Here is a 26,318-nt window from a genome sequence, read left to right as displayed (position 1 = left end):
TTTACATTACATAGTCCTCTTCAGTTTTATCATATTACAAATGACAGCTCATTTATTTCCATGGGTATCAAAATGATGGCATGGAATTTGGGATGAAATAAATCAAAGGTTATTGGTGTGATATGTTCAAAGGAACCCTTAACCTGCAATCCTACCTCACCTATGAGCTAAACATATCATTTGATAGAGCGACTCGTTACAAAACAAGAAAATACAAAATTCTCATTAAGTAATTGTTTATAAACTATTTTTGTTTTAAAGGAGCAATCCAAGCTGGCAATTTTTTTTATATAGCATTGAGGCAGGGGGCCTCCGGAGCTGAGCCCCGTTCATTTTAGCTCCGGCGACCCCCTACTTCCAGATATACTAACCTCTGAAGTAGGTGCCGGTAGCCGCTCCGGCTGAGCAAGCTGGGCTTTAAAGTTTAAAGCTCTCGTGTCACATGGGTCAATAGGAATCTGCAACAATGATGTCACAGCTTCCTATTGGCCTGCAGGGCCCAAGATTTTTAAACAGTGGACATATTGTAAACCCTGGTAGCCGAGGAGAGAAGCTAATTCGGAGGTAAGTATCTCTGGAAGCAGGGGGTCCCCGGAGATGAAATTAACAGGGTTGAGCTCCGTGGGCCACCTGCTTCAATCCTATATAAAGAATCAAAACATTGGGGTTATCATTATATACAGTAACTGGACACATTTGGTTATTTCCACCCTCAGAATCCCCTGGCGGTCTCGCCTTCACTGTTATTAGTTCCTTCTCCATAGTGAGGTTCATTGACATGATCAGACCGAAATCAAAACGTTTTTTTTAATGTCATGTATATCCAAGAGGTAAGGATTTCAAATGGGACTTTCTCCCAAATAGACCGTTCCAAGGAGCTGTAGCAGGTGCCTGCAGGAATGTTTAGATTTGCCCTTTCAAAAAATAAGATAAACAGTTTTTTTAAGGGTAGATGAGAGTATGCCTCCAACAATCATTCGGAATGTCTTACTATCGTAACACTACACCTCAGTCCCTTCTGTACATCACATAATAAAATTAAATTATTGGTTAGTGGCATAGGGAGATGTTCCCACTTTGGAGGCAGGGTCTGTAATTTTTAGTTTGCGTTTGCAAAGTTTCCTATCTCCGCGCCGTATAAAGTCCAAAAATGCAATCCCAGCTTTTCAAGAAATAGCCTAAAGCAGGTCTGTCCAATGTCCATGGAGTGAATGAGCAAATCAGCAGGGACGCTGAAGTCAGACATTGGCAGGCTGGCACGGTGAAGCAGGCAACCCGCATTATTATGAAGTAACTCTCTTCCACCTATTTGTACTTGTTGCCTCCTATGTAATTGAGTGAGAAGCAGAGTAGCACATAGTTAAAGTGACCCCTCTTACTGAAACCCCCCCCCCCCCCCTTTTTTTTTACAGAATGGGAACCATGAGGTCCCCTGGGGCGGAAACGTGCTGTTTTCAGCTCTGGGGACCACTTTGTTCCCGAGATTACCTGGGAAGTTACCGGTCTTACTTCCTGTGATTTAAATGGCCAACAGGAAGGATGTCGTGGCTTCCTACTGGCCAGCAGTATGGCGGCAATTTTGTTTCCACTGGAGGGATATTTAGTCCCACTAACTTCACCGGTAAGTTTCATGGAGACCTGGGAGTCCCGGGACCTGAAAATAGCACAATTCAGCTATAGAGGACCCACACCCCATCCTGTAAAAAAATGGGGGGTAAACAAAAAAAAATGAGTATGGGGTATTGCTGCTTTAACCATGCATTAACTTCCATTCTTCATTCATTAGTAGTGCCATAGGCCTTGGTTGTCTGTACCCTTGAAAACCATAATGACAAATGTTAACCTTAAATAGGGAGAATAGTCCAATATACAGACGCTTAAAATGTGCAATCCTTTGCAATTGACTTTGCGCTTACAAATACATACCTAAGGCAATTTAGGTCTTACCATTTCTGAGAGAAAAGTGTTTTTTTTTTTTTTTTTAAAGATCTAATATCTAAGAATGTGCTGAATTTTGTTTTTCTTCGCTTTGAGAAACATGCAGATCCACAAACTGCCAACCAACCTTCACATAGATCTGTGGGGTTTTGTACTGCCATGTTTTATGTGACTCGGGATATGGAACACTGTTGGTAATTACTTGGCTGGTCGCTTGAGCGGGGGTTCTTGAAGGCATATTGGTCAGAGAGGAATTCGATTTCCTTGGCCTTGTTAACGGTTTAATTTGTTTTTACTTAAAACAGTCAGGTCCCGTTTCCTTCTGTGCTGAAGAGTAGAGAAATGCCATGCAAGCATACTAGTGTCTTTGAGGGCTAATTAGGAACGCGTACCTAACTGAGGAAAGAAAGCACAATCCCTTCCATGGCTGCAGAGCGACAGATTGCAGAGTTTGTGAAGGAGTTTATTTGCCAATATACACTGGAATTCAAGTATTTGGAAAGCAAGGGTTATACTATTTTATAGCAGAGGGTCTTGCATCATACTGTACGCACTGACAGCAGCTGTAAGTTGTAACTAAAATATTCTCCTAGCGTTTGTTCTTTAGAACAGCTCGGCCTTTAAAAAAAAATCAGTAATATCCAAATAAGGTCCCAAAGCACTGGGCTGGGATTTACACAGAACGATACCTCGTACGGAAGCGCCATCAATTTAACTAGCAAGCCTGATGTCAGGCAGATTCGCTTTGGCTGCCTTCTGCCATACTTTATATAGTGTACTCAGCTAATTCCTAAACTAACAATCCTTATGACATTTTATGATGCTATTTGAGCAACTAATCTCTTTAGTGCACAAGAATTAAGACTGTGAGTCTGAAAAATAGTGCAAGTTTTGCATTTACTTTTACATATTAAAAATCAGGGCTCTTTTGTGGGAGGAAAGGTTCCCACGTTTTTTTTTTTAGAAATGAACAAGAAACTCCATCATTTATTGGGAATAATGCTGGGATGATAACTGGGGACATCTCAATAATTGTATGTCACATGTACCTATTTAAAGCTGAATTGTTTACTGTACTTAAATCATTGTACAGTATATATCTTTCCTTAGTAAATTCGCTGTTAAAATTGTGGGGAATCTTCAAAAATAAACAAGGTCTTTTTTTGCACAAGTACTTAGTGAGTATATGCTGTAGCAGGAGTCCAAAGCAGTCGACAGATGCAGAAAAATAACTTCCCTGCTTCACACCTTAAAATTCATTCAAAATGCTGCTGCTTGAACCATCTCCTGCTCTCCGAGATGCATATCTACTTCTGAAATCTCTCTGCTGGCTTTGGAATCATTTCCATAAAAGCTACAAAATGATCCTCCTTTCCTCGAAGGCTCTACACTTCCTCTGCAGCTCCGTCTCTGATCTCTCAATTCTCCCCTACTCGCCTCTAAGGCTAAGGCCCCGCTCCCAGAGTCAGCGCGCCCGCACTGCAGACAGGCGGTGCGCTGACATACACAGACCGCGATATGCGGTCTGTAGGGAGCCGGAGCGGGAGGTGGGCGGGAGTCGGAAGTTTGACAGGGAGGGGGGGCGTGGCTTGAGCGGAGGGACCCGCTACTCTCCCCCCCTCCCTCCACGGACTCGGGCTGGAGCTGCTGATGGTAAGCAACACACACACTCACACACTCACACACACACTCATACACACACACACACACACACAGGCACTCATATACACACACACACACACACACACACACACACAGACAGAGGCAGGCACTCACGCACTCATACACACACACACACAGACAGAGGCAGGCACTCACGCACTCAGACACATACACACACACAGACAGGCACGCATGCACTCAGGCACACACATACACTCCTCCCCGCTCCCCGAAGCCTCTCCTCCTCCCGAAGCCTCCCCTCCCCATTGGCTCACAGCCACACCACGTGACGCGTCAACGCTAGGGATCACCATTCTCTTGTGTCCCATAGCGGCTGACGCGCCACAGCGTGTAGTAAGCTGTGCAGCCAGGGGGGACCGGGACCGGCTCGGGAGGATTCCCCTGCTGGTGGGGAACTCGCGTGTGGCCGCCCGCACCAACGAGCGCAGCGGGACTCAACCCAAGGTTGTCTTATCTCTGCACCGTCTACCTCTACAGCCCTCTCCTGTCTTAAACCTTTTTCACCCACCTCTTCCTACCTGTGGGACGTTCTTCCACTCAGTATTCGTCAAACACCTTCACTTTTCTCTTCCAAGAGGTTAAGATGCATTTAACCGTCTTTCAATAAGGCACTTTTATCCCTACTGTGTCTGCAAGTCTCCCAATATATACTTCGATTGTAAGCTCTTTGACACCGGGCATCCCTTTGCCTTGCTATAATTTACTCGATGCTCTTATCCCCATAGTCAGAACTTCACCGTATAAAGCGCCATGTACATTGTTGGTGCTACATAAATAAAACGATAAATACTTAAAGAAATGGCATGGATTGTATTTAACTTCTGAACACATTATGCAATGGGGGGGGGGGGGCGGGCAAACAGAAAGGAAACATTTCCGCTTTCATTACATATTATTATTTTTTAAACTTGTGCTTGTACTTATGCTATTCTGCCTAAGCCATTAGACTTCAATTCATACAGTATATGGCTGCAGAAACTAGGAGAGAGGCTTCAATCAACTACATATAACCTGTGAAATGCTACTGCCATTGGTTCATTTTGGTCCTAGGAAGGACTGTCCCTTTAAAAGCCACTGTCAGAGGATGAACATTTTAATAAAAAGAGTAATACAAAATAGACCTTAAATAAGGTTGTGTTTGCCTCCTTGTTGCTAAAAGCAGCAGTAACTAACTATGCCATACATTCATAAGTATGTCTGTTTATGGTTGAAAAGGTCAAAATAGCTGTCTGTGAGTAGGGTTACTGGCCATGCACTTCTTTAACCCAGGCTGTGCTGAAAAGCTGTGTAATGCAGCAGGCATAAGCTTATAGGGGTCCATGTTAAGATGGATTTGAAGCAAAAGGTGACACTGTGTGCTCATTTGCATGTCATTTCCCAGAATCCCTGGCTGCAGTGGAAGCATGGTATGCGCAGAGATAATGGTGAAAGGCAGGGTTGCGGGCCTGTCTGAGACATGTGGATGTGCTCACAAGTGATATGTTTATTTTATATATTTTGAAACACAGCTACATAGGATTTACTTGCAGTGCGGTGGTACTAGGGGGTATAAAGTACCACTCCTGTATAATCCCAGAGCGCTTTCCATTTGAAAATAACATATGAACCATCATTTCATTTATCCTTCTCTTATACAGAGAAAAGTTTGTAGTTTAAAAAGGAATCTCTCTTTTTTTGGCCATCAATATTGTAAAAAGAAAAAAAAGTTTTAACACACCTATATTAGCACTTACAAAACAGGCTTATTATATCGCATTGCTCTTTACTGGTAGAAACAATTTGACAGCAGATAAGTACCATCTGGCTCACCTTGTCTGCCCACTTTGCTATCTTCTGTAAAACCTCCAACCTTATTTAATCCTTGGCAGTAATATTTTCTTGCATGAGTGTCTAGCCTGACAGTCATATTTGTAGTATAAGTGTCCATCTGCATAAAGGGTCAAGCGACTGACCCAAAACGTTATGGACTTTATAATGGACTGCACACATAACTGCACTACTGTGGATCTTTGGATTTGAAAGCATAGGTTATCCCCACAGTAAGACTGCTTTGGGCAACACTTCTTGATTGCACTGCAAGTGTGATTGTCTGTCTGAACACTATGGCACGTTCTATAGTGCCGGGCGCGTGCTACGCCGTGCGCGCGCGGATTTTTAGTTGGCTGACGTTAGTCAGCCTTTCTATACAAGGGCTGCGCGCGCACGTCTGGGAGAGGGGAGCCGACAGACAGCGGCGAAGATGAGGAAATTCATCTTTTCGCGCCACTACCAGCGCTCAAATGTATGTATGTGTGTGTATGTGTGTATGTATGTATGCGTGGATGTGTGTTTATATGGATGTATGTGTGTGTGTGTGTCAATGATTGCAGAACTAAAAAAAATAATCTTTATTAAAGTTTTTTTTTCTTTAAAAAATCTTATCTAGGACTTACTTTTACTCACACAACCCATGCACACACATATACTCACATATACACACACACATATACACACATACACACACATATACATTACCTGCAGCTCCCGGCACTATATACAGGAAAAGCATGCGGCACGTGCATGCGCGTTCGCATAGGAACGCGCGGCCGCATCCTGTATATAACAGACCTTATGCAAGGAAATACACACTCATTTTCTTTTGCTGTTGGCTATCTGTGAAGAGCAAGGAGATATAATAACCTATAATAAGTGTTACTATAGGAGTGCTTGAACTTTCCCGTTGTACTACTTTTGGAGGTATGATGGACCCTCTTTGTGTAAAGCACCCTTTATATACATTTTTTTAGGCTTTTTGGTGTCAACATTTTTGTGTATCTTTGTTGGTGTGCAAAACTCTATTATCTAACTTTTCTTGTCATCACTGTTGCATAAACCTAAATTTAGGTCTAAAAACCTTTGCCCCAATGTTTAATGGATCTAATATTTCTTGAAATCTGCACAGTGCCGTTACGTTCTTTATTGAACTTCACTCTTCGCACTTTAAAACACCCAATGTGTTTTTTACTGATGAATTTCTTTGAATTAAAAAAGTGAAACACAGTGAGCGCACTTTTGCATGTCCTTACCCAGAATCCCTGCCTGCAGTGGAAGCATTGCTGCTGAGAGATAACGGGGTAAGGGAGGGCTGCAGACCTGTCTGAGACATATGAATAGGGTTGCCAGGTGGCTTCTCCAAAAATACTGGACACAATGGTGAAATATGTGACACGGTTGACACATAAACACCCCTCTCACCTCTCTGATCCATGCTGTTTCCTCCTCTCCATGGCTTCACCCCCAGGTTCCTGACACCTCCTCCTGATTGGCTGTATTACCCAGCAGCAACCAATCAGGATGGAGGAAGCTGCCCAGCCCCCTAGCAATAGCCCTCCTCTCTTCTTGCTCTGGGAAATCCCGTGGCCCCCCAAGCCGGTCAGGTCCCTATGTCCAGAGAGGTAATACCGGATACATACATGTCCAGTATTACCTCTCATTTTTTACTGGACAGGGTGTCCAAATACAGGACAGTCCGGTTCAATACTAGACACCTGGCAACCCTACGTGAATGTGCTCAAGCAGTGTATATATGTGTATATATATGTGTGTGTATATATATATATTTTTTTAGAAAAAGGAGGCGCATGCCACATAGCATAAATCTGTTTTAACATTTATTATCAATGTAGAAGATAGAAGTTGCGCACTCACAAGTGTAGCTAGAACATGCTCATTGAGATAAATATATCTCAAATCAGTGGTACTCATCTGGAGGGAGCTTCTTGTACTCCAGAACAGGAGACTGTCACTCCAAATCTCCACCCTGACGAAATCACGTGTTGGCGAAACGCGCTGGGACCTGGATATTTTAGACGTATTACGTCATCACGTCTCCACGAGCGGCTAGTGTATTGAGACACTCGTACTACTTGGAGTGGTTAAGTTGATACATTTGGACAACATTTTTGTGTTTTCATTTGTTTTCGTGTTTTCATTTTCGCTATTTGTGTTTTGGATGGTTCAAAGGTATGGACACTTACATCTAACTATAGATCCCGGTTTTGACAGTCCTCTGTTCTGGAGTACATGAAGCCCCCTCAAGATGAGTACCACTGATTTGAGACATTTATCTCTTAATGCGCATGTTCTAGCTCCACTTGTGAGTGTGCTACTTTTATCTTCTACATTGATAATAAATGTCAACACAGTTTTACGCTATGTGGCACGCGCCTCCTTTTTCCATTTTCTAAACAGATCTTCGTGGATGTGGTTTATCCTCCTAGTAGCTGTAGAACCTCCAGGGCACATTATATCCTTTATTTTTTACCAGTATTTGGACTTCGTATAATATATGGACTATCTATACCACATGGACTATAGCTGCAATTATCACTGTAGTCACAATAATTCTTTTTGTCTTCACTTGTTGTTTATATCTCACTGTGACACACCATTGCAAATACATGTATTTTTTTCACAAACACTTTATTATATACTGTATTTACACAATTTCACAACATTATTGGGATATCTCAGCAAGCGCTTACTTTTTCTTTGTGAGATATATATAAATAATAAAAAACCGAATAGACAATACCGTTCTGTGGCTAACGAAATGCTTTTATTTGTGCGAGCTTTCGAGATACACACATACATATATATATATATATATATATATATATACACATATATATATATTATAGCAATGAATTCAGCTTTTTTGGGGGGGGGGGGGGGGGAGAACTAAAGAAAATAGGTGTGAAAACTCCCCCACACAAATAGCCCTGGCTGGTCACCCCATAGCAGAGAACCTACATACTAACTAAAACAAAACAAAAAAAACTATTTGAAGTGTGCAAGAGTTTTGCCATCCAAAAAAAAATCAGTGCAAAGCCTGGTAAATGCAGCATATGCAGCACAGCAGAGGTGAAGCCCTTTTTTTGTTGTTGTTGTTGAGGGGAGGGGGTTAAGAACTCAGTGTATAACGGGACAGCAGAGCCTGCAATCCCCCAGCCCCCTCCCCACCCCCCCGATTCCCGGATGTTGGATCCAATCCTGGTATTTTATTCACTTCCATACAAGGGCAGCGGCTGGAGACTCCTCGGGACTTTTCCCCCCCTCTTCACTTACACATTTTGAAGGGACCAAGCATCGCTTTTCTCTTACGCAACCCCCCCCCCCTCCTCCTCCACCCACACCTCCTCCTCCTCCTCCCCCCCTGCTTAGTTTGCACCGTTGTACTGTAAGTTGTACATAGAAAAGATAAAGGAAGAGCAGGGAGGGGGAGAAAGTGCTGCTGTTCCCCGGGCTGTGCTGCTGCTGCTGTTCCCCGGGCTGTGCTGCTGCTGCTGGGAAAGCAGAGTGAGAGAGGCAGTGACGTGATTAGTGCCTGGGAGAGAGGAGCCACAGGGACTCCATTAGCACAGAACACACCGGCTGCAAAGGAAGAGGGAGGGTGTCTCTAAACCAGGGGCTTTCTTCTTTTAATCCTGTGTTTACTACCCCTCACCCCCCTGGTTGCTTGAACAAATACTTTGCGAGGAGAGGGGAGGGAGAAGGTGAGTTTGCATGCATCTTTGCGTTTTCATGCATTGCATGGGGGTGGGGGGGTTCTGGTGTGACCATGCTCCCTGTCTCCCTATACTCCCATGCTCCCTGTCTCCCATGCTCCATGCTCCCTGCCTCCCTATACTCCCATGCTTCCAGTGGCCCTATACTCCCATGCTCCCTGCCTCCCTATACTCCCTGCCTCCCTATACTCCCTGCCTCCCTATACTCCCTGCCTCCCTATACTCCCTGCCTCCCTATACTCCCTGCCTCCCTATACTCCCTGCCTCCCCTCACTAGGTTTGGGATATGCATATACACACACACTTGTGATGCAGGTCTCCCCATGCATATACACACACACACTTGTGATGCAGGTCTCCCCCTCCACAGCAGCATTCACAGTTAATATTACACTGGTGGCTTGAAGCAGCAGGACCGGTTTGTTAACTTTGGGGAAACAGGTGAACAACGGTTTGCAAAGAGAGAGGTGTGTGTGTGTGTGTGTGTGTGTGTGTGTTTGTGTGTTAAAGAAAGGGATGATCTGCTTGGCTTGAGAGGAGAAAGGAAAAGATTAATGGGATCCGGGTTTGTGGGATCTGGGGCTAGAAGCTCCAGTAGCAACAAAATCCTTAGAAAAAGGAGGAATGTCTCTTTTAAAATCCCAGACTTCAGCAGCTATTTTAACCCCTTCGGCGCTGGAGAGGTTGGCAAGCCCCTCTAACACAAAAGGGTTAACAGAGTAGATTTTTTAATTGTATTATATTTTATTTGTTCCATTTAAATATGTATGCTGCCTCTTCTGTGATTTGCCCAGATCTCCCACGGCTTCTTAAGCCTTATTTATTTGTGTGTGTGTGTCCAGTACTCATCCTTTTTGATGGGGGACTGATTTTTGCGGTTAAAAGTAGCTGCAGTAGTTTCGTTTTGAATGTGTTGGTGATCTCTGGATGTGATGAGCCCCGTGGCTCTGGGCTGTGGCTCAGTTCTGCAGTCCTGGGAGGGGAAGGGAGATTCATCACTTGCAAAGGAAAAAAAAAACCACTCTCAGTAGAAGGATTTCCCTTCTCTTTGGCTTAGTGCTTTCCAGATATATAATCTATTCCTATTGCCCCTGCACAGATCCAACCATGCCACTTAGATTGCAAGCTCTGCGGGGTAGTAGTTCTAATCCACCATTTACTTTTGACAGTGTTTATAACCTGTTTGCTTTAGAATATAATTCTGTTCTCTCTATCTATCTCTATATATCTAGCAAGAGGTGTAGGGCTTTATGCAAGTAGAATTGAAACTATACAGATATGAATTAAGCAGAGTAAATGAGTTCTTCAGTAATGGGTGATACCTTTTTTTTTTATTTGGGCTAACCATTGATATTAAGCTTTCAAGGTTTCTCTCTCTTGGCCAACTATACAGAGATGGACTCATTAATATCCATCTCCTTTCTCCACCCATAAAATCCTCCCTCAATGCTTCCATAGTCTGAGTAGCAATGTAAATGTGTCGTCATTGATTTTGCATTTTCGTTTATTTTGCATGCCAGTTACATTTTTCTCGTGGGGGACTGCTCCTGGCTAATGGGAAGGTAATTTCCTCTTTTCCAACAGGAAAGAGAGATGGCTCTGGACGGTATAAGGATGCCAGATGGCTGCTATGCGGATGGGACGTGGGAGTTAAATGTCCATGTGACCGACCTGAATAGGGATGTTACCCTGAGAGTTACAGGGGAGGTGCACATTGGAGGGGTGATGCTCAAGTTGGTGGAAAAACTTGGTAAGTTGCACATGGGGTATGTGGCTCACTTACAGAAGTCACTTGGGGTTTTTATTATCCCACTTGGACAATACCAGCAACAACGGATTCATTTGTCTATTTTTTTTTTTTTTCATGTTAAAGATTGACGTGAAAAGTTACATTTTTATTTTGAATTTTTTTTTGTTTTGGTTTGGAGTATTTTTAAAATGTCATACCTTAATGCGGGGGTGGCCAACTCCAATCCTGAAGGGCCACCAACAGGTCACGTTTTCAGAATATCCCTGCTTCAGCACAGGTGGCTCATTCATTATGAATGAGCCACCTGTGCTGAAGCAGCGTTATCCTGAAGACATGAGCTGTTGGCGGCCCTTGAGGACTGTAGTTGGACACCACTGCCTTAATGAAACGCCTTTTAGGATTTGCGCAAGAAGTCTGAAGGCACGTGTAAGAGCCTATTAAATTGTTGTATGCACTTGGATTGGATTCTCCACACTGATATTTTATTGATAATGTGCAAATAGGGCTGTCTTTTATCCCTTTTGCTTTCAAGCTTTTTCGCCCTCCCATTCATTCTGTGACCTTGCCTGGTATCTTCAAACAAGCAAGTTAATTATTGCTACTGTTATACCATCAGTGATAATTTTGGCTTTCATTATCCTATAATCCTTCTCTTTTTCCCTTTTTATGTTTAAACCCTGTATGCATGGTCTACTTGGGTAACATTGAAAAGGTGTCGTTCTCAGTGTTGACAAAATCCTGTTCTTGGATTATGTGAATCCTAAAACAAATAATGTTGCTTTGAAAATGACTGTATTCATGGTGAATTATATGTTAAGCACACATTGACAATCAAAGCAACAGACCATTACATAAATTCCTGACTCTTCGAACAGTGCGTAATGTTCATTGGGGCAGAACAACTTTTTATGAGGGAAAATGAAATGTGATGTGTCCGTATCTATCTGTCTAACGATATGGTGTATGAGTGATTATTCATTCGCTATGAATCTGCATCAAATTTTGAAAGCATAGCTCCTATCTGAAGCAGTTTCTTAAGCTTACGAGCTCCTATCTGGTGGATTCACTGATGCAGTGAAATGTAAAGAAATTAATAATTTTTAATGTTGTGTCAAATACCTCTTCCGTATAATCGCTCTCCACATCACTGTATGGGTTTTGCCTGGCACAATTCATGCAACCTGTCCTGGTAACTTTGATGTTGAGACATTCGTATTCCAGGTGACTTATTGGTGTCAATTTTGCCTTTGAAAAGGCTTGTGTGTGTGTGTGTGTGTGTGTGTGTGTGTGTGTGTGTGTACACACACTACTATAATCACCATTTTGCCACACCCCTCCAACCTGTCCATCCTAAGAAGATCCCTACTGGAGTGTGTTTTTAAAAGAAAAAACAAAGCGGGCCTTTTATTGAAGGCAGATGCTCTTGCCAAGTCTATTTGCCGTTTGCATTATGTCCTCCCCCCACTGCCCTTTGACCTTCACAAATGGCCCACAGTAGATTCCCTGAACGCAGTAGTTGCACCTTTTGCTGAATGGAATGGTGTTGAGGGCACTTTGCAGGAGGTTGGTGTGCGCAGGAGAATAATTTTTAGGACTTTTCAGTGGACATTTAATGTATAGTAATACTCTTGACAGTGGATCTCAAACCTCCCCTGCAGGCAACATTGGGGAAATGGGCATGGCTTGCTACTTACATTAATGAGAATAACTGTGTTAAACTTCTATCTTGGGTGTCGCAGATCATCTGTATGTTGTCCACTTTCTGAAACTGAATTCTAACGCACTACAGCAGTGTGAGAATGTTTTCCCCTTAGGGAGCCCCTTGCCAGGCTGTTTTTGAGAATACCCAGTATACACATGCACCATTTATATATAGACCTGTATTCGGTTGGCCGTGAAGCACTCCTCTCTTTTCTATGAAAGTAAAGCTTGTTCATTAATAGCTGTTGTAATCTGTTTTAAATATAGGGACACCAGCTTGGCAGGTAAAAAAATAAAGTCAATGTTTTACTTGTTCATTTAATTTTTAACAGAATGCAGATATCCCTTTTCTTTGGAAATTCAACCATATCGGTTTCTTCTCTTTATCTTTTTGACTAATAGGGGCTTCATAATGACTATACAAACAGGTTTGTGTCTTATTTAAGGTGTATTTCAACCACATTTAACCTGTTAAACATGCGACTGGCCTTAGTTCACTTTCGTCCTTGGAGGCACTAGACCCCTTTTAAAGATGTAAAGTTCCATGCGGAGGCAGAATATAGTATCGCCTCCCACCTAGTTTTAGCCATTCGAAAGCTGTATTCACTTGGCTTTTTGTGACTCATGTTTTATTAGATAAAAAAAGGGCCTATGTAGCTTAGTTCTGCAAATTCTATAATCCATTCCCCTTCCCAAGGCTAGAAGGGAAACGCAGTAGTTTTGTTCGCTGAGAAGAGATGCCAGTTGGTATCTCTCTTGTCTTGCTTAAGCGAGATCTTCAAAGGCAGAGCTGCATCTAGCAAGTTATTTTTACACTGCCGCAACAGGAGCAAAGAGAACTGCTCAAGGTGACTTCTGCAGTGCCATTAGGTGCTCAAAATAGAGACATTAGTCTGCAGAAACTGCATAATGTAACCACAACCGTTATCCGTTAGAATAATTGATTTTTCATTGATACATTAAAAAAAAAAAAACTGTATTTCTTCAGTGTCCTGTTTCATATACTATTAATTATTGGGGAAAATGTATTACGTTGGATGGGGGTGGGACCATTCTGCTTATTACCAAGAATCCAAGGTTGGACTAATGCATTAAGGCAGGGGTGCTCAACTCCAGTCCTCAAGCCCCTCCAACAGGCCAGGTTTTGAGGATATCCCAGCACATGTGGCTCAATCAGAGACTCCGTCTTGGACTGAGTCACCTGTGCTGAAGCTGTGATATCCTGAAGACCTGTTTGGTGGGGTCCCTTGAGGACTGGAGTTGTGCATCCCTGCATTAAGGTCAGAGCCCTTTCTACACCTCCTGTACACACTTACTGGGGCTGCTATGCATATTGGTATTTTCCTTACTTTTAACCTAGTTTATCACTCATATAATCTATTAGTGGGTTAAATGGCATCAGAAGTAGAATAGATTCGGCATCCTATAAATATCTCTGAAATGACTGATTTTAATGGGGTTGCAAGAACTGGCAAATTGTGCTGCACCCAATCCAAACTAACCAATCATAGCATGGTATCTGCTTGTATTGGGATACCTGTAATGTGTAACGGGCAAAGAGCTGCTTACCAAAACATACCAGTTATATTTGCTACGTTGTTCATTTTACATAGTTCCCTATATGTTTGTTTCTACATTCTGAAGTCTCTGGGCTGTTGCATGAATTTGGATGGTGCTGGTGAACGCTTCTCCACCGCCAGGAAGCGACTTCTCAGTATATGGAGTAGGGATCTTATTGGGAATACACTTGTAACCACAAAGTAATTGGGCTCCTGTCACAGAGATGCCCATCTTCTCGAAGATGTTCGTAATCTACTAATATTGACCATTTAGGAATGGGTGTTCATGTCCCCGTGTGATCTGTCAGATGTTAGGATTTAATTGGTATGTTTTTGTTTGGTTCAACGACACCGGTTTCCTTTTCAATATCGGCGCTAGCAGTGTGGCCTTGAAACGCACAAAGTTCTGCCAATTCCCCACTGGTGTTTAAATCTCAGTCTGCCAAAACTGCCACCTTGTGAAGCGCCTAGTCCAGAAGACTTGTATTTATCCATCTGTGATGAAAATCCCAGTCGATTAAATGCCATGGTTATTTTGTCTCCATAATTTTGACCCATGATATGTGATTTTTTGGCCCTTTTTAGTATGTTTCACAAATATTAATGACTTGTTTAGACATTAATCTTCATATTAATAATTTAGTTGGGGGGAATAATGAAAAATTGCAAACCTCATCATCCTACAGTCATTTTTGAATATCTTCTTTAGTTTGATTCTAGCTTTGGGTCAATCGTTTTTCAGCATGGCTTTTGGAAACGGCAACATGAGCGAGTGCTCATTTGCATGTCATTGCCCAGAATCCCTTGCTGCGGTGTATGCTGTGTGGGCATGAGGTCAAACTGCTTCAGAGACTCTGCCCGAGATGTGAATGCTTTATAATTGTTATTGTGTTTCAATAGACTTTTTTTGTTTAGATTGTAAAATCTTAAGGATAGATATTGAATTTCTTAGTGTGCCTTTTTTGATCCAATTCTTGTGCTGTAATTTCCTGTAATATAATCTAGTGCAGGTGTGCGCAAAGTTTCTGCGCTGCGCCCCCCTGCCTGCCAGCCCCCCCCTTCCTGTGAAACGGCGTCAAATGACGCCGCGTTGCCATGACGAAGTGTCCAGAAGCCGGCTGAATCCTGCGGTAAGTTGAGGTTGCAGAGGCCTCACGCGGGGCCTCTGCAACCGCCGTGCCCTTTGCACACCCCTGATTTAGTGTGTGTGTCACCCTGTTTACAATTGTGTTTTTATATATCCATATCTATCCTACATTCACAGTGATGTTTCTACCGAAATGACATCCTTGTGAGCAGTCACAAACAATAGTTTTGAACTGTTTATCCCACTTGTTCTGCCATTTTAAGATGATAATGAAGGTGTGCTACCTTTAAACCAGGCCTCTTCAACTGGTTCTCCAAAGGGACCAGATCAGAGAACCTTTAGAAGGGGCACACACATCAAAGAAATATTATTTTGGCTACATTTAAAGACTTATAAATGTTTTCAAAGTTTTTAAATATAATATAACATCAGTGCCATATATATTTACATGATCTTGACTTATAAGGCCGCGTCCATGGTCGGCCAGACCGCGCCAAGTGATTAAAATGCCTTAAGGCAAAGATCGCGGCAGTAGACCGCACATACGCCAGGGCTCTGAGGCGTGCGGTGCGCGAAGAATTAGATTTTGAGTCTGTGGCGCGACGGCCAGGTCACGTGAGCGGTTCGCCCAATGAGCTCTATGACATCACGGACACGCCTCGCCATCGCGTCTACCCAGGCCACAAATCGCTGCGGGTGACGTCGTGAGCGTGTGCTCACCATGGACCCAGCCTAAGTGAGTTCCAGTGTGACAAACTATACTCTGCTGTCTACACAACTAGTGTGAAATTAGCAGTAACAGAGTCCAAGGGCTACATCAAGGCCGCCATTTGAAGAGCCCTACTTTACAAAAAAAAATAAAAAATTCAATACACTGTTCTGTCATGGCCCCTTCATATCCAGACGGCACAGTCCTGCATTGTTTCACAAGCCTTGCAGCTGGTACGGCAAAGAAGGGGTTTAGCAAAGTTCTAAAAGTGGAGACCAGAGACTTCTCCAACATCAAAGTGCTGCAGAGATGTTCCGGCAGGTTACCAATTATGGTCTCCATGGAGACATCCTTTGGTGGACTGTGTGAAGGTTGAAGAATATTTGAATTATTAAAAGTTGTGTTGTCTGGTATTGCGCCCTTCCAGCTTCGAGTAAGGAAACCTTGATGTCCAGTTTTACTGGCAAAAAGACTGTCCCACAGGCACAGCCGCCTTACTAAAATAAGAGGAACTTACTTTTTTAACATTTTATTTTCCACTTATGATCTCAGAGATCGAAAAAATATGAGTCACCAAATGGTCTCGTAGAACGCAAATATTTGGTAGTTGGTATGTTATCTAATCTGGCTTTCTTTTCTTGGTTCTTCCTCACTAATATAGTGGGTGCGCTCGTGCACGTGACGCACACTTTTTGTGTGTACGGTCCATGCTGCTGTGAGCGACTGGCTTGGAAGGTATTGTGTGTGTCACTGGGGAAAGTGTGTGTGTGTTAAAAAAATTAAAGACATGCTGTGAGAATAAATTATTTATTAATATTGTACACACATATACATACATGTACATTGTGGTAGCGGCGCGAATGCTTACTTTTCTGAGTCTTTCCCGCTATCGCCCGGCTCCACGGTCGCTGCCATGCGCACGGCCCTAGCATACAATGGCTGGCTAACCACAGCCAACTATAACTGCCGCACGCACAGCGCAGAGTACAAACCCACAATATTACGGGCCTTACACGCAAACACACTTGTTGGTGTTGCTCAGTATTCATTATCGAGGAAGTATTTGTAATGGACAGCTTCGATATTTAGAAGATGTTACATTTTGCTTTTCCTGTACCTGCATGCAGTTTCCTAATTCATACCCGTGTGTGTGTGTGTGTGTGTGTGTGTGTTTCAGATCTTAGAGTTCTATGTTGGCAAAGGATGACTCGTCCTTAAGGAAGCAATATAAGCTATTAGCATTCAACTTATCTGCTCTCGATTTTATTGCTAATGGCACATCCAGCAGTTTATGAATAAAACACACAACAAAGTGCCATTTTATTGATTGAGTATTTTCAAGACTAAACAACCTCAAATACACGGCTTATTACTGTGCACATGGCGATTTTGTTCTAGACCAGGGGGTGGCCAACTCCCAGTCAATGGCAACCAACAAGTCGGTGTTTAAGGATATTTCTGCTTCAGCATAGGTGGCTCAGTCGAAGAGCCAGTCGAAGACTGAGCCACTGATTGAGCCACCTGTGCCGAGAGACTCCTGAAGAAGCGACACAGCGAAACGCATAGTCGGGCATTTGGAAACAGCACTTTTCAGAGCAGAGAATCAGTGCTGGGAGGAGCGCGATTGAGGAAGTGACAATTTGCGGAGGTGTGGGGTGGGTGAGAACGCGACTCATCCGGCTTCACCTCTAATTTCGTACCTTGATTTTAATTACTGCCCCTATGTAAGCATGCAATCGTAGGGGGGGGGGAGGGGGGTTGTTCCTTTTTTTTTTTTTTTTTTTTTTTTGGTCTTCCTTCTTTTTCTCTTGAGTTCTGGGGTACCGAGCCTATCACCATCCACAGTTGGGATATGCCCTTTGTTTTCTTGCTGTTCGTGAGTATAACCATTGGAGGTTACTGATTAACTGAAGACCTTCTGGGTTCTGCAATACTGCTTTGTTTTTGTTTTGTTTTTTCTCCATTGGTGATACGCCCATTGCTCCCCTGTTTTGTGGATGTTGTTGACCCTTGAGGACTGGAGTTTGCCACCCCTGGTATGGCAATTGACCATTATTGAATAGTATCCTTGGGTTAAAGCTCTTAATGGCAGAAAGCTTCCCTTTTTATTAAACAATAATGCCAGAGCAGCTTTTGTGTAAGAAAGTTATTTGGCAGTGTAAGGGTTATATAATCAACTTAGCACTGCAGAACTTTTCAGCTTTCCTTTTAAATGTCATTGTTCATTTTGTGATGTCTCTCTTTGCAGAACGCTGTTCATCAAAAGATGTTTAGTGAACTATAGCTGAGCGCGAACTATAACCCAATCTCTCACCAAGGTGCCTGTGTCACTGGTCACTGAAGGATATGGTTGAGAGAGAGATTTTATAGTATTATTATTTATTAAAAAAAAAAATTGTAGGGGAGGCTTCACTGGCTAAATGTTGGTTGTATAATGAGGAGACCTGCGCTTTGTCTGTACATAAACTCTGAGGCTTCGTAATATAGTGCAGGCGCGTGACAGAGCACATGGAGGCACACGCCTGTCGCCTGAGCGATGCCTGCACTGTGATGAGACGTGGCCGTGACATCACCAGGCTGGTTCACCCTCATTGGCTGTGGTTCGCCCTCACACGGCAGTGATGCGGCCGTCGCACGAAAAAAAAATATATAATTTTTTTTTTTGTCAGCTCAAAATTCTGTCGCGCGCACTATGGCCAGCCCGATAGAGCTGCTGTGTTTTGTTCGCGTCACGCGCACTTTAATCGCGGCCTAAAATAGAAAGATGGTGTGCGAGCTTGTTGGACGAAGATGTTTGCATTCTTGCCTCTGCGTTAATTTTAGAAATTGCTCATCGTGCAATTATTTTGAAAGGCATCCTGGACAGGAAATGACTCCGTTTGGCATGTTCCTAGTTTGTAAGTGGAAGTTTTACTTTGAACTTTTCCATGCAATATTCTTTCCCTCCAAGTAACCAATAAAAACACATGTTCTGCTACAGCGGATGTGCTCTACTTTTGCACAAACCAAGCAAACGGATTTATCACAGTTATAGAATGTGCTCTGAATTTAGTAAAAATATCGACGTCTAAAAGCAGAATTAATCATTTTCTTTTAATTTGTTACATATTTTATTATCAAATCCTCCAGCAGTTTTCAATTTCAGGGAAATATTGACATTAAATGCGTTTTGCAGGGGTATGTACTTGTCTTTATTTATATAGCGCCATTAATGTACATAGCACTTTACAGCAGTCATAAATAACAAATAATACAAATAACATATATAATGGGAAGAAAAGCTTCAGACATAAAAGTGACATTAAGGAAAAGGAGTCCCTGAGCCAAAGCACTTGCCATTTAATTGCTAGGTAGAGGGGTGCAAAATAGGGCCACTAACTAACTGAATATTGCTGAGAAATGCCTTTTAGAACTCAAACGTTGTCAGTGTTCTTAAATGTGACTGTATTCCGTGGAAATTTTCTGTGCTTTTTGGAACTGCTGCATGCAGAACAGAAAAGGGCGTTGTGTCTGGGTGCTTCCACATCTTCTGGTCTTGGGGAAGGCCGAGGCGTTCCCTTACTATTTCCTTCAGGTTAAGTAATGCGTTTTCAAGGAACGTTTAAAGCAACTTTTTGAGCGATCTGAGAGGAAGTTGTTTTACGTAGTAATTCAGAAGCTTTCCCTGAAATTCATGTTTTCATAATGTATAGAGAGACGCCTATCACACACACACACCATGTCAGGAGGGGGAAAATGTGGTTACATGGGAAATGCCTGAGTGTGAAGCAATATCTAAATAGAGGAGAACTTTTTTTTTTAATAAGAAATGAGTTTGAGAGAAACACCTTTTTACTTCAGGGGTTCACAGCTTAAAAATCCCCCCCCCCCCCCCAGCAGGTCAGGTTTTCAGGATATCCCAGCTTCAGCACAGGTGGCTCAATTAGAGGCTAACAAATCAAGGAATGGGGAAGAGGGGAAGGGTAAAGGGAAGCTCCCGCATCAGCAAAAATAATGTGTAATAATATGTGGATGAGTAAAACCAGATTCTGGTGCAAAAGAGGATAGATATAATAGTGAAAACACAGACAAAAGATTCCTCCTTGAATGCACTCAGAAAGGTAAATCAGAGTGATATGGGTAATACATTTAAAAACCTTTTAATCACATGTATATGGTTAAAACCATGTTTGTATAGAGGGGGATGGTAAAAGTAGTCCAAGACCAATCCCTACTGACAGACCAAAAAGATCTTCCTAAAAAAATATGCGGAAGATAGTACAAATGACAATACACCCACATTAATGTCATTTATACTATCTTCCGCATATTTATTTAGGAAGATCTTTTTGGTCTGTCAGTAGGGATTGGTCTTGGACTACTTTTACCATCCCCCTCTATACAAACATGGTTTTAACCATATACATGTGATTAAAAGGTTTTTAAATGTATTAACCATATCACTCTGATTTACCTTTCTGGGTGCATTCAAGGAGGAATCTTTTGTCTGTGTTTTCACGGCTCAATTAGAGGCTCAGTCAAAGACTTTGCCTCTGATTGAACCACCTGTGCTGAAGTAGGGATATCCTGAAAACCTGACCGGTTAGGGGGGCTTGAGGACTGAAGTTGAGAACCCCCTGGGTTTCTTGGTTACATACAAAGCTTTTTAATGCTCACAATGCCTCTACGTGTATGTTTAATAACGGCCATTTTTAAAAATCCAAACTGTTAACATTTTAACACATTCCATCATGTTTCTCAACAGCAGGAGGAGGTTGTCATGCACCGTTTGCCTTTGTCACTGAGCTAATTGGTCAGTGAGGGGCTTGGGGAGTCTCCTATGAAACGTTTTTTTTGTTTTCCTCAACGCAGTGATACAAGTCTAAAATCATGTGAGTTGATCATGCCACATACAAGTGACCGGATGAGTGACGAGCACAATAACCAGTATTTATTGCAAAGTGTTTTCTCCTTTTTAACCCCTTTGCTGCTGGGGAGGCCAGCAATGTATTGCTTTGCCACATGGGTCGCTGGCCGCACTGGCAGAGAGGCGGTTAAATCAGAGTGATGATCTCTTACACAAATCAGGCGTAGAAGTATTTCTTAAAGTTGATGGTAAAGGCAAACTTTAAAATCCTGGCAGACTCCCTTATTAGGGAGAAGGAGCGACTCTGAGTCAAGACACTGACTTATGACACTTGAACCAGGTTCCCCTTTCAAATTCAATTCCCGGTGTCAGCTCCTTGTGACCTTGGGCAAGTCACTTTATCTCCCTGTTCCTCAGGCACCAAAAACACAGATAGTAAGCTCATGTGGGCAGGGACTGTCTGTAATTTTACTATGTGCTCTGTACCGCGCACTATACTGTAATTGTGATGCGCTTTGAGTCCCATTGGGAGAAAAACACTATATGAAATAAAGATTATTATTATTATTATTATTATTTTATAGACTGGTTTTCATGATTGATCATGACTGGTTTCCTTGAGCCCATTCTTGGTTTGGGGTTGTGACGCCCCCTGGTTATACATTGCACTTCTACCATTTGTGCAATGTCACGGCATTAGCCTGTTTGATCCTCCAGCAGAGTGGGCTGAGGGTGGAGGAAACGCTTGACTTGCCTGTTGCTAGTGCTTTCTTCCCTCTTTGGGGAAACAAAATGGCCACCACATCTTGCAGTGGCCAGTAGGAGCCGCAACGGAAGATGTTGCAGCTTCCTATCTGGTGAGTGTGGGCACCAGCTTTGATAATTCAGGGCGTAAACAGGCAGCTTAATCGGTTAAATATCTTGGAACTGGGGAATACCTGTAGCTAAAAACAGCACTGTTCAGCTGCTGGAGAGAGAAGAAACGGTATCCTATATAAGCAGGACTGCTGCTTTAAGAAGTTACTCTGCTTCTGTTTGGAACAACTGTTTGAGGAGAAAAAAATTCCCTTGAACAATCCTACTTTTTAAGGTTTCCCAGTTCAACAATGGCCGAGTAAACATTGTTGTCTTCTATACGCTGAACCATTGACGCCCTGTTACTGAAATGTGTGTGAGAAATAAATGTGGCTTTGGCATGGGGAAAAAGCAAGTAATGACACTGTTCATGACGTGGCAGTAGCTTGTCGTCACAGAGTGAAAGAAAACACGGGATTTTGTGGCCAGGCTTGATTAGTTCCAGATGGTCCTGCAGAGACCAATCTCTCTCCATTGGAGATGGTCTTTTGAAGAGGTTGGATGCTTTCCGCTGACTCCTGTGTCTTGGATTCTTATTTCTCCCCCCCCCCCTTTTTTTTTTCTCCTTTTTTTTTAACCCTTTGTAACATAGTTGAGTTTCATGGGGAATACTTATTGTGGCGCGAACATTTAATACCAAAACGCAGAAGATATTGAAGCCCGGTTTAAACCTGATGCTATAGCAAAAACCTAGATGAGTCTTATTTGTGGGTTAAAAAAGGATGTACTGTATTTACATGTAGGAAGTACTGTGAAAAAATAGGTAAAATACTATTTTATATACATAATAAACAGTTTATAGAAACCCCCCCTATTGCTTGCACATCCCAATTTCTCAGCAGTACTTCCTTCCAGTTAGTGATGTTTTCCGTTAGGACTGTCTGTAGTATTAAACATTAACCAAAGGTAATGAAGGGGTCACCATTACACTTCACTGACCTCTGTCCCTGGTCTGTGCCGCCTCCTGTAGAATTCCCCCTGGAAAGTCTTTCTCTGCTAGTTGTCTGCTCCATTCTTTTTGTCCCCTCTACATTACCCTAAACTGGAAGACCTTTGCCAAATACTTATAGGCGTAGTCCTGTTTAGAACCAAAATGAAGTAATAAAAGTAGTGTGTTAAACGTAGTTGACTAAAAAAGGAAAAACAAAAGGAGGCACAGACCCTTAAACATCTCTGCTAGGGGTCTGACATGCATAAATACATATTTTCAACAACTTATTAATGTAGTTAATTTAGGCAACACTGCCCATCCCCCTACCCTACACTTTTTTTTGTCATTAAATCACAAGTGTAGCACATTACGTATCAGCTAAAAAATTAATTGGACATCCTGATGAAAATATACTTCCTTGTGAAAAATGAATATTAAGTTTCACTTTGAGTTGCTGAATCTTAAGTGATTTACATTGTATTAGTTGTTTAAAATATATATATTTATCTACGCTTGGAGTGTTTTGGCTTTGGAGACAGAATTTTTAAAGCAATCACAGCACTGTGTTCGAATCCAGAGGCCAGAGTAATCAATCGGTGTTTTCCATCAGATCGGTTCTCGATTTTTAAAAAAAATTTTTTTTAAGAGCAGCTCGGGACAGGATGTCCGCTATCCCCTCTTCTGTTCGCCCTATGTATGGAACCCCTGGCTGCACGTATTCAGAATAACCCTGACATAGCAGGCATCCAGGTGAATACTCTGACCCACAAAGTGGCACTTTACGTGGACGATGTTTTCCGATACTGTCGAGACCTCTCTGCCTAATCTTGTCCGTTTATTGGAAAAATGTAATAATAGTCTCAGGCTTCAAAATTAACCAAACAGTCAGAAGCCTTAAATATCAATTTACCCAAAGAAATGGAGAAACTCATAGATATTAATTTCAATTGGCAACCAAAAATCAACTATTTGGGAATTTGTATAATGTTTTCAATATATCTGTGATACTAGGCCAAGTATTCCACACTCATGCAAAAGTTGAGAAGATCTTAAAACTTTTGGTCCACATACAATATATTCTGCCAATCCCAGGATATATTGTATCAAGATGAATTTGCTTCCCCGTATCCTTTCTGTTCCAGACCTTACCAATCCCGTTAGTAAGGAAGGATTTTGTAGCCCTCCAAGCTTTGGTCCCCAAATTTATTTGGAATTATATAAAAGTGTGAGGGGAAGGACCTTTAAGAGGCCAACATTGTGTTCCTACTATAAGGTGACCCAATTATGTAAAATTGTCCAATTCACTGCGATCCAAGTCTCAAACGCTGGGTTGCAATACGCTGGGTAGAAAAGGAAATATGTGAGCCACTGTAGCTGCATAATATAATCTGGTCCCCATCTAGGATACTAACATCTATCAAAGAGCCGCTATCCTCAATGACCAACTCGTTGGCAGTTTGGGCGACAGCTAAATTTAGATGCTCATTGGCCACCAAAAATTCTCTTATGACACCCCTATTCGACAACCCGGATTTCGCTCTAGTCCTGAATGGCAAGGATTTCAGCATTTGGAGAAAAAAAGGAGTTTTTAGACTTAAAGATCTGGAGGACAGAATTGGTATAAAAACATTTGAACAAATTAAGTCAGAAAAGGACATCCCACATACATAATTTTTTCGGTACCTCCAGATCAGAGCCTTTAATAACAAATTCCCAGCCTGCCCCCGATTTGACCAATTTTGAACAGCTCTGTACTTTGGAAACGGACACAAGGGGACTTGCCTCTCCGATGTACAGTTAAGTTTCACCTGTTCTGGCAGGGGGTATGATAAGAAATTGCAGTATATATCTCAACAGGAAGCAGACTTGGGTGACGTGCCACAGGAAGAGTGGGATGAGATGGTCACAGCAGCAGCTAAGAGCTCTATGCACGTCATTAAGAGAGAACGCATATAAAGTTTTCATGAGATGGTATCTCACCCCACTAAAAACATCAAAATTTGTACCAGGTTACGTACCATTGTGCCCATAACAATATGGAGAGCGGGCAGATTTGTTACATATGCTGTGGTCCTTCCCCGGGTTGGTGCCCTTTTGAGAGCAAATTAGAGATTGGCTACAGAGTATGCTGGACCTCACAATTCCATTAGACCTATGGTTATTTCTTTTGAATAGACAAATGCAAGGTTGATCCAGGGTCGAGCTCATTTGGCAACAAGATGCGAGATCGCAGCATTATGGAAACAGCTAGAAACCCCATCTATTCTCAAAATTCAGAAACAGAATTTGGTTTGTATGCCAGATGGTGAAATTAACGAGTTTGGACAATGACTCTGACGCTAAATTCCAAAAAGTCTGGATGCCTTGGCTGACACAGACAGATATCCCCAGGGATAAACAATACCACGATCATGCTTTTGTAGTAGGGAAACGCGCTCTCCCTTGATGGACGGTTGGGAGAAAGAGAGGAGTTTGGCAGCAAATACGGTAAGAGGGAGCTGGTCCCGCGGTGGAGGCCTGACCGGTCGGGAGAGAGTAGCGACACTTCATTAAATATATTAACTAAAAAAAAAGGATGTCTCCCATGCCCTCCTTTCACCGCTTTTTCATTTAATTTATTTTGACTTGCGTGGTTATGTTAATTGGACAAGAAGAAGTTTCTGGCTGACAGGTCATGACTACATGTTAGCAACATCCTTTTGTAAACTATATATCGCCTTCTTTTTGTTTGCAGTTTTCAAAACTAATAAAATGTAAGTTTAAAAAAAAATGTATATACAGGCATACCCCGTTTTACGTAAACCCACTGTGTGTACAGTCGCGAGTACGTACATATATTTTTAGTTGCATCACACTCCTGTGTACGTACACTCGCTTTGCGAGTATGGACACTAGGGGTATGTCTCCCCGCTGCTTAGCGGCGTGCGCGCCTCTCAACAATACCTCAACCTCCTTGCTTATTGTCCCTAAGGCGAAGCGGGAATGCAGGGGGGGAGGGACAGGGACAGATGGGAGGGGGAGTGCAGGGGGAACTGAGAGATCGGGCGCCGCCATCAGTCAGCGGCTATACAGTATTGCTCTTTTACAGTATTCCATTAACCTCCTCTTGTTTATTGTGAACCACAAGGGCAACATATTTTAGATCTAGGGGGTTCTCTCTGCATCCATCCCTGCTTCTGTTTGCCCTTCACTCCTAATGCCTTAGTCAATGAATCTGTTATTGATACTCTTAATACTTTCCATTAGCTCTACACTGGTCACACTATAAGAAGACTGTGGGGCCAAGCATCTTTCCAGTAAACACCCCTCCCTGTAGATATGCCCTCTGTTTATCTGTACTCCGCAGCGATATTTATCACAGAGCAATTGCTGCCTCAACGGATGTGTAGATAGATGTTCATAAATACAGTATGTGTGTGTGTATCTCTCTATCTCCCACTTACTGTATATACATTGTCACCTTTCACAACAATGTTGTTGGGTGCTGTTGTCAAGTAAACAAATCAATACTCCGCTAAATGGTGCAGGCATGGGTGTTATATTGGTGATATTTAAGCAACAGGCTGGTTAGATTGTTGATAATTACTTGAATGATGGGATTGTAAGAGATCTGTGAAGTAGACCACAACGGGGTGTGTGTGTGTAATGGAGAGCGATCGATCGGTTTCCATGGGCGAATAGGGGAGGCGGCGTACCTGTACTGCAAATGAGTA

The 26,318-nt window shown here is 42.5% G+C and overlaps 2 protein-coding genes across 5 annotated transcripts in view; both read left to right on the top strand.

The window, feature by feature from the left end:
• The window catches only part of LOC142503114 (galectin-3-like), a 506,920-nt gene that overhangs the window by 293,030 nt on the left and 187,572 nt on the right, over positions 1 to 26,318 (top strand). The gene's annotated exons all lie outside the window — the stretch shown is intronic.
• Positions 8,793 to 26,318, top strand: part of FERMT2 (FERM domain containing kindlin 2) — a 76,062-nt gene continuing 58,536 nt past the window's right edge. For 2 of the 4 annotated variants that reach the window (XM_075615119.1, XM_075615116.1), the window contains exons 1-2: positions 8,795 to 9,155; positions 10,752 to 10,917. In XM_075615119.1, coding sequence (XP_075471234.1) covers positions 10,761 to 10,917 — 157 coding nt within the window. In that variant the 5' untranslated portion in view covers positions 8,795 to 9,155; positions 10,752 to 10,760. Of the gene's footprint in view, positions 9,156 to 10,751; positions 10,918 to 26,318 lie in introns of all 4 variants that reach the window. The other 2 variants (XM_075615115.1, XM_075615118.1) reach the window with 2 other exon arrangements.

This window comes from Ascaphus truei, chromosome 9, assembly GCF_040206685.1.
Source record: "Ascaphus truei isolate aAscTru1 chromosome 9, aAscTru1.hap1, whole genome shotgun sequence".
In the NCBI taxonomy this organism is placed as follows: Eukaryota; Metazoa; Chordata; class Amphibia; order Anura; family Ascaphidae; genus Ascaphus; species Ascaphus truei.
The sequence above is the reverse complement of the archived record's forward strand: the minus strand, read 5'-3'. Positions and strand labels throughout refer to the sequence as shown.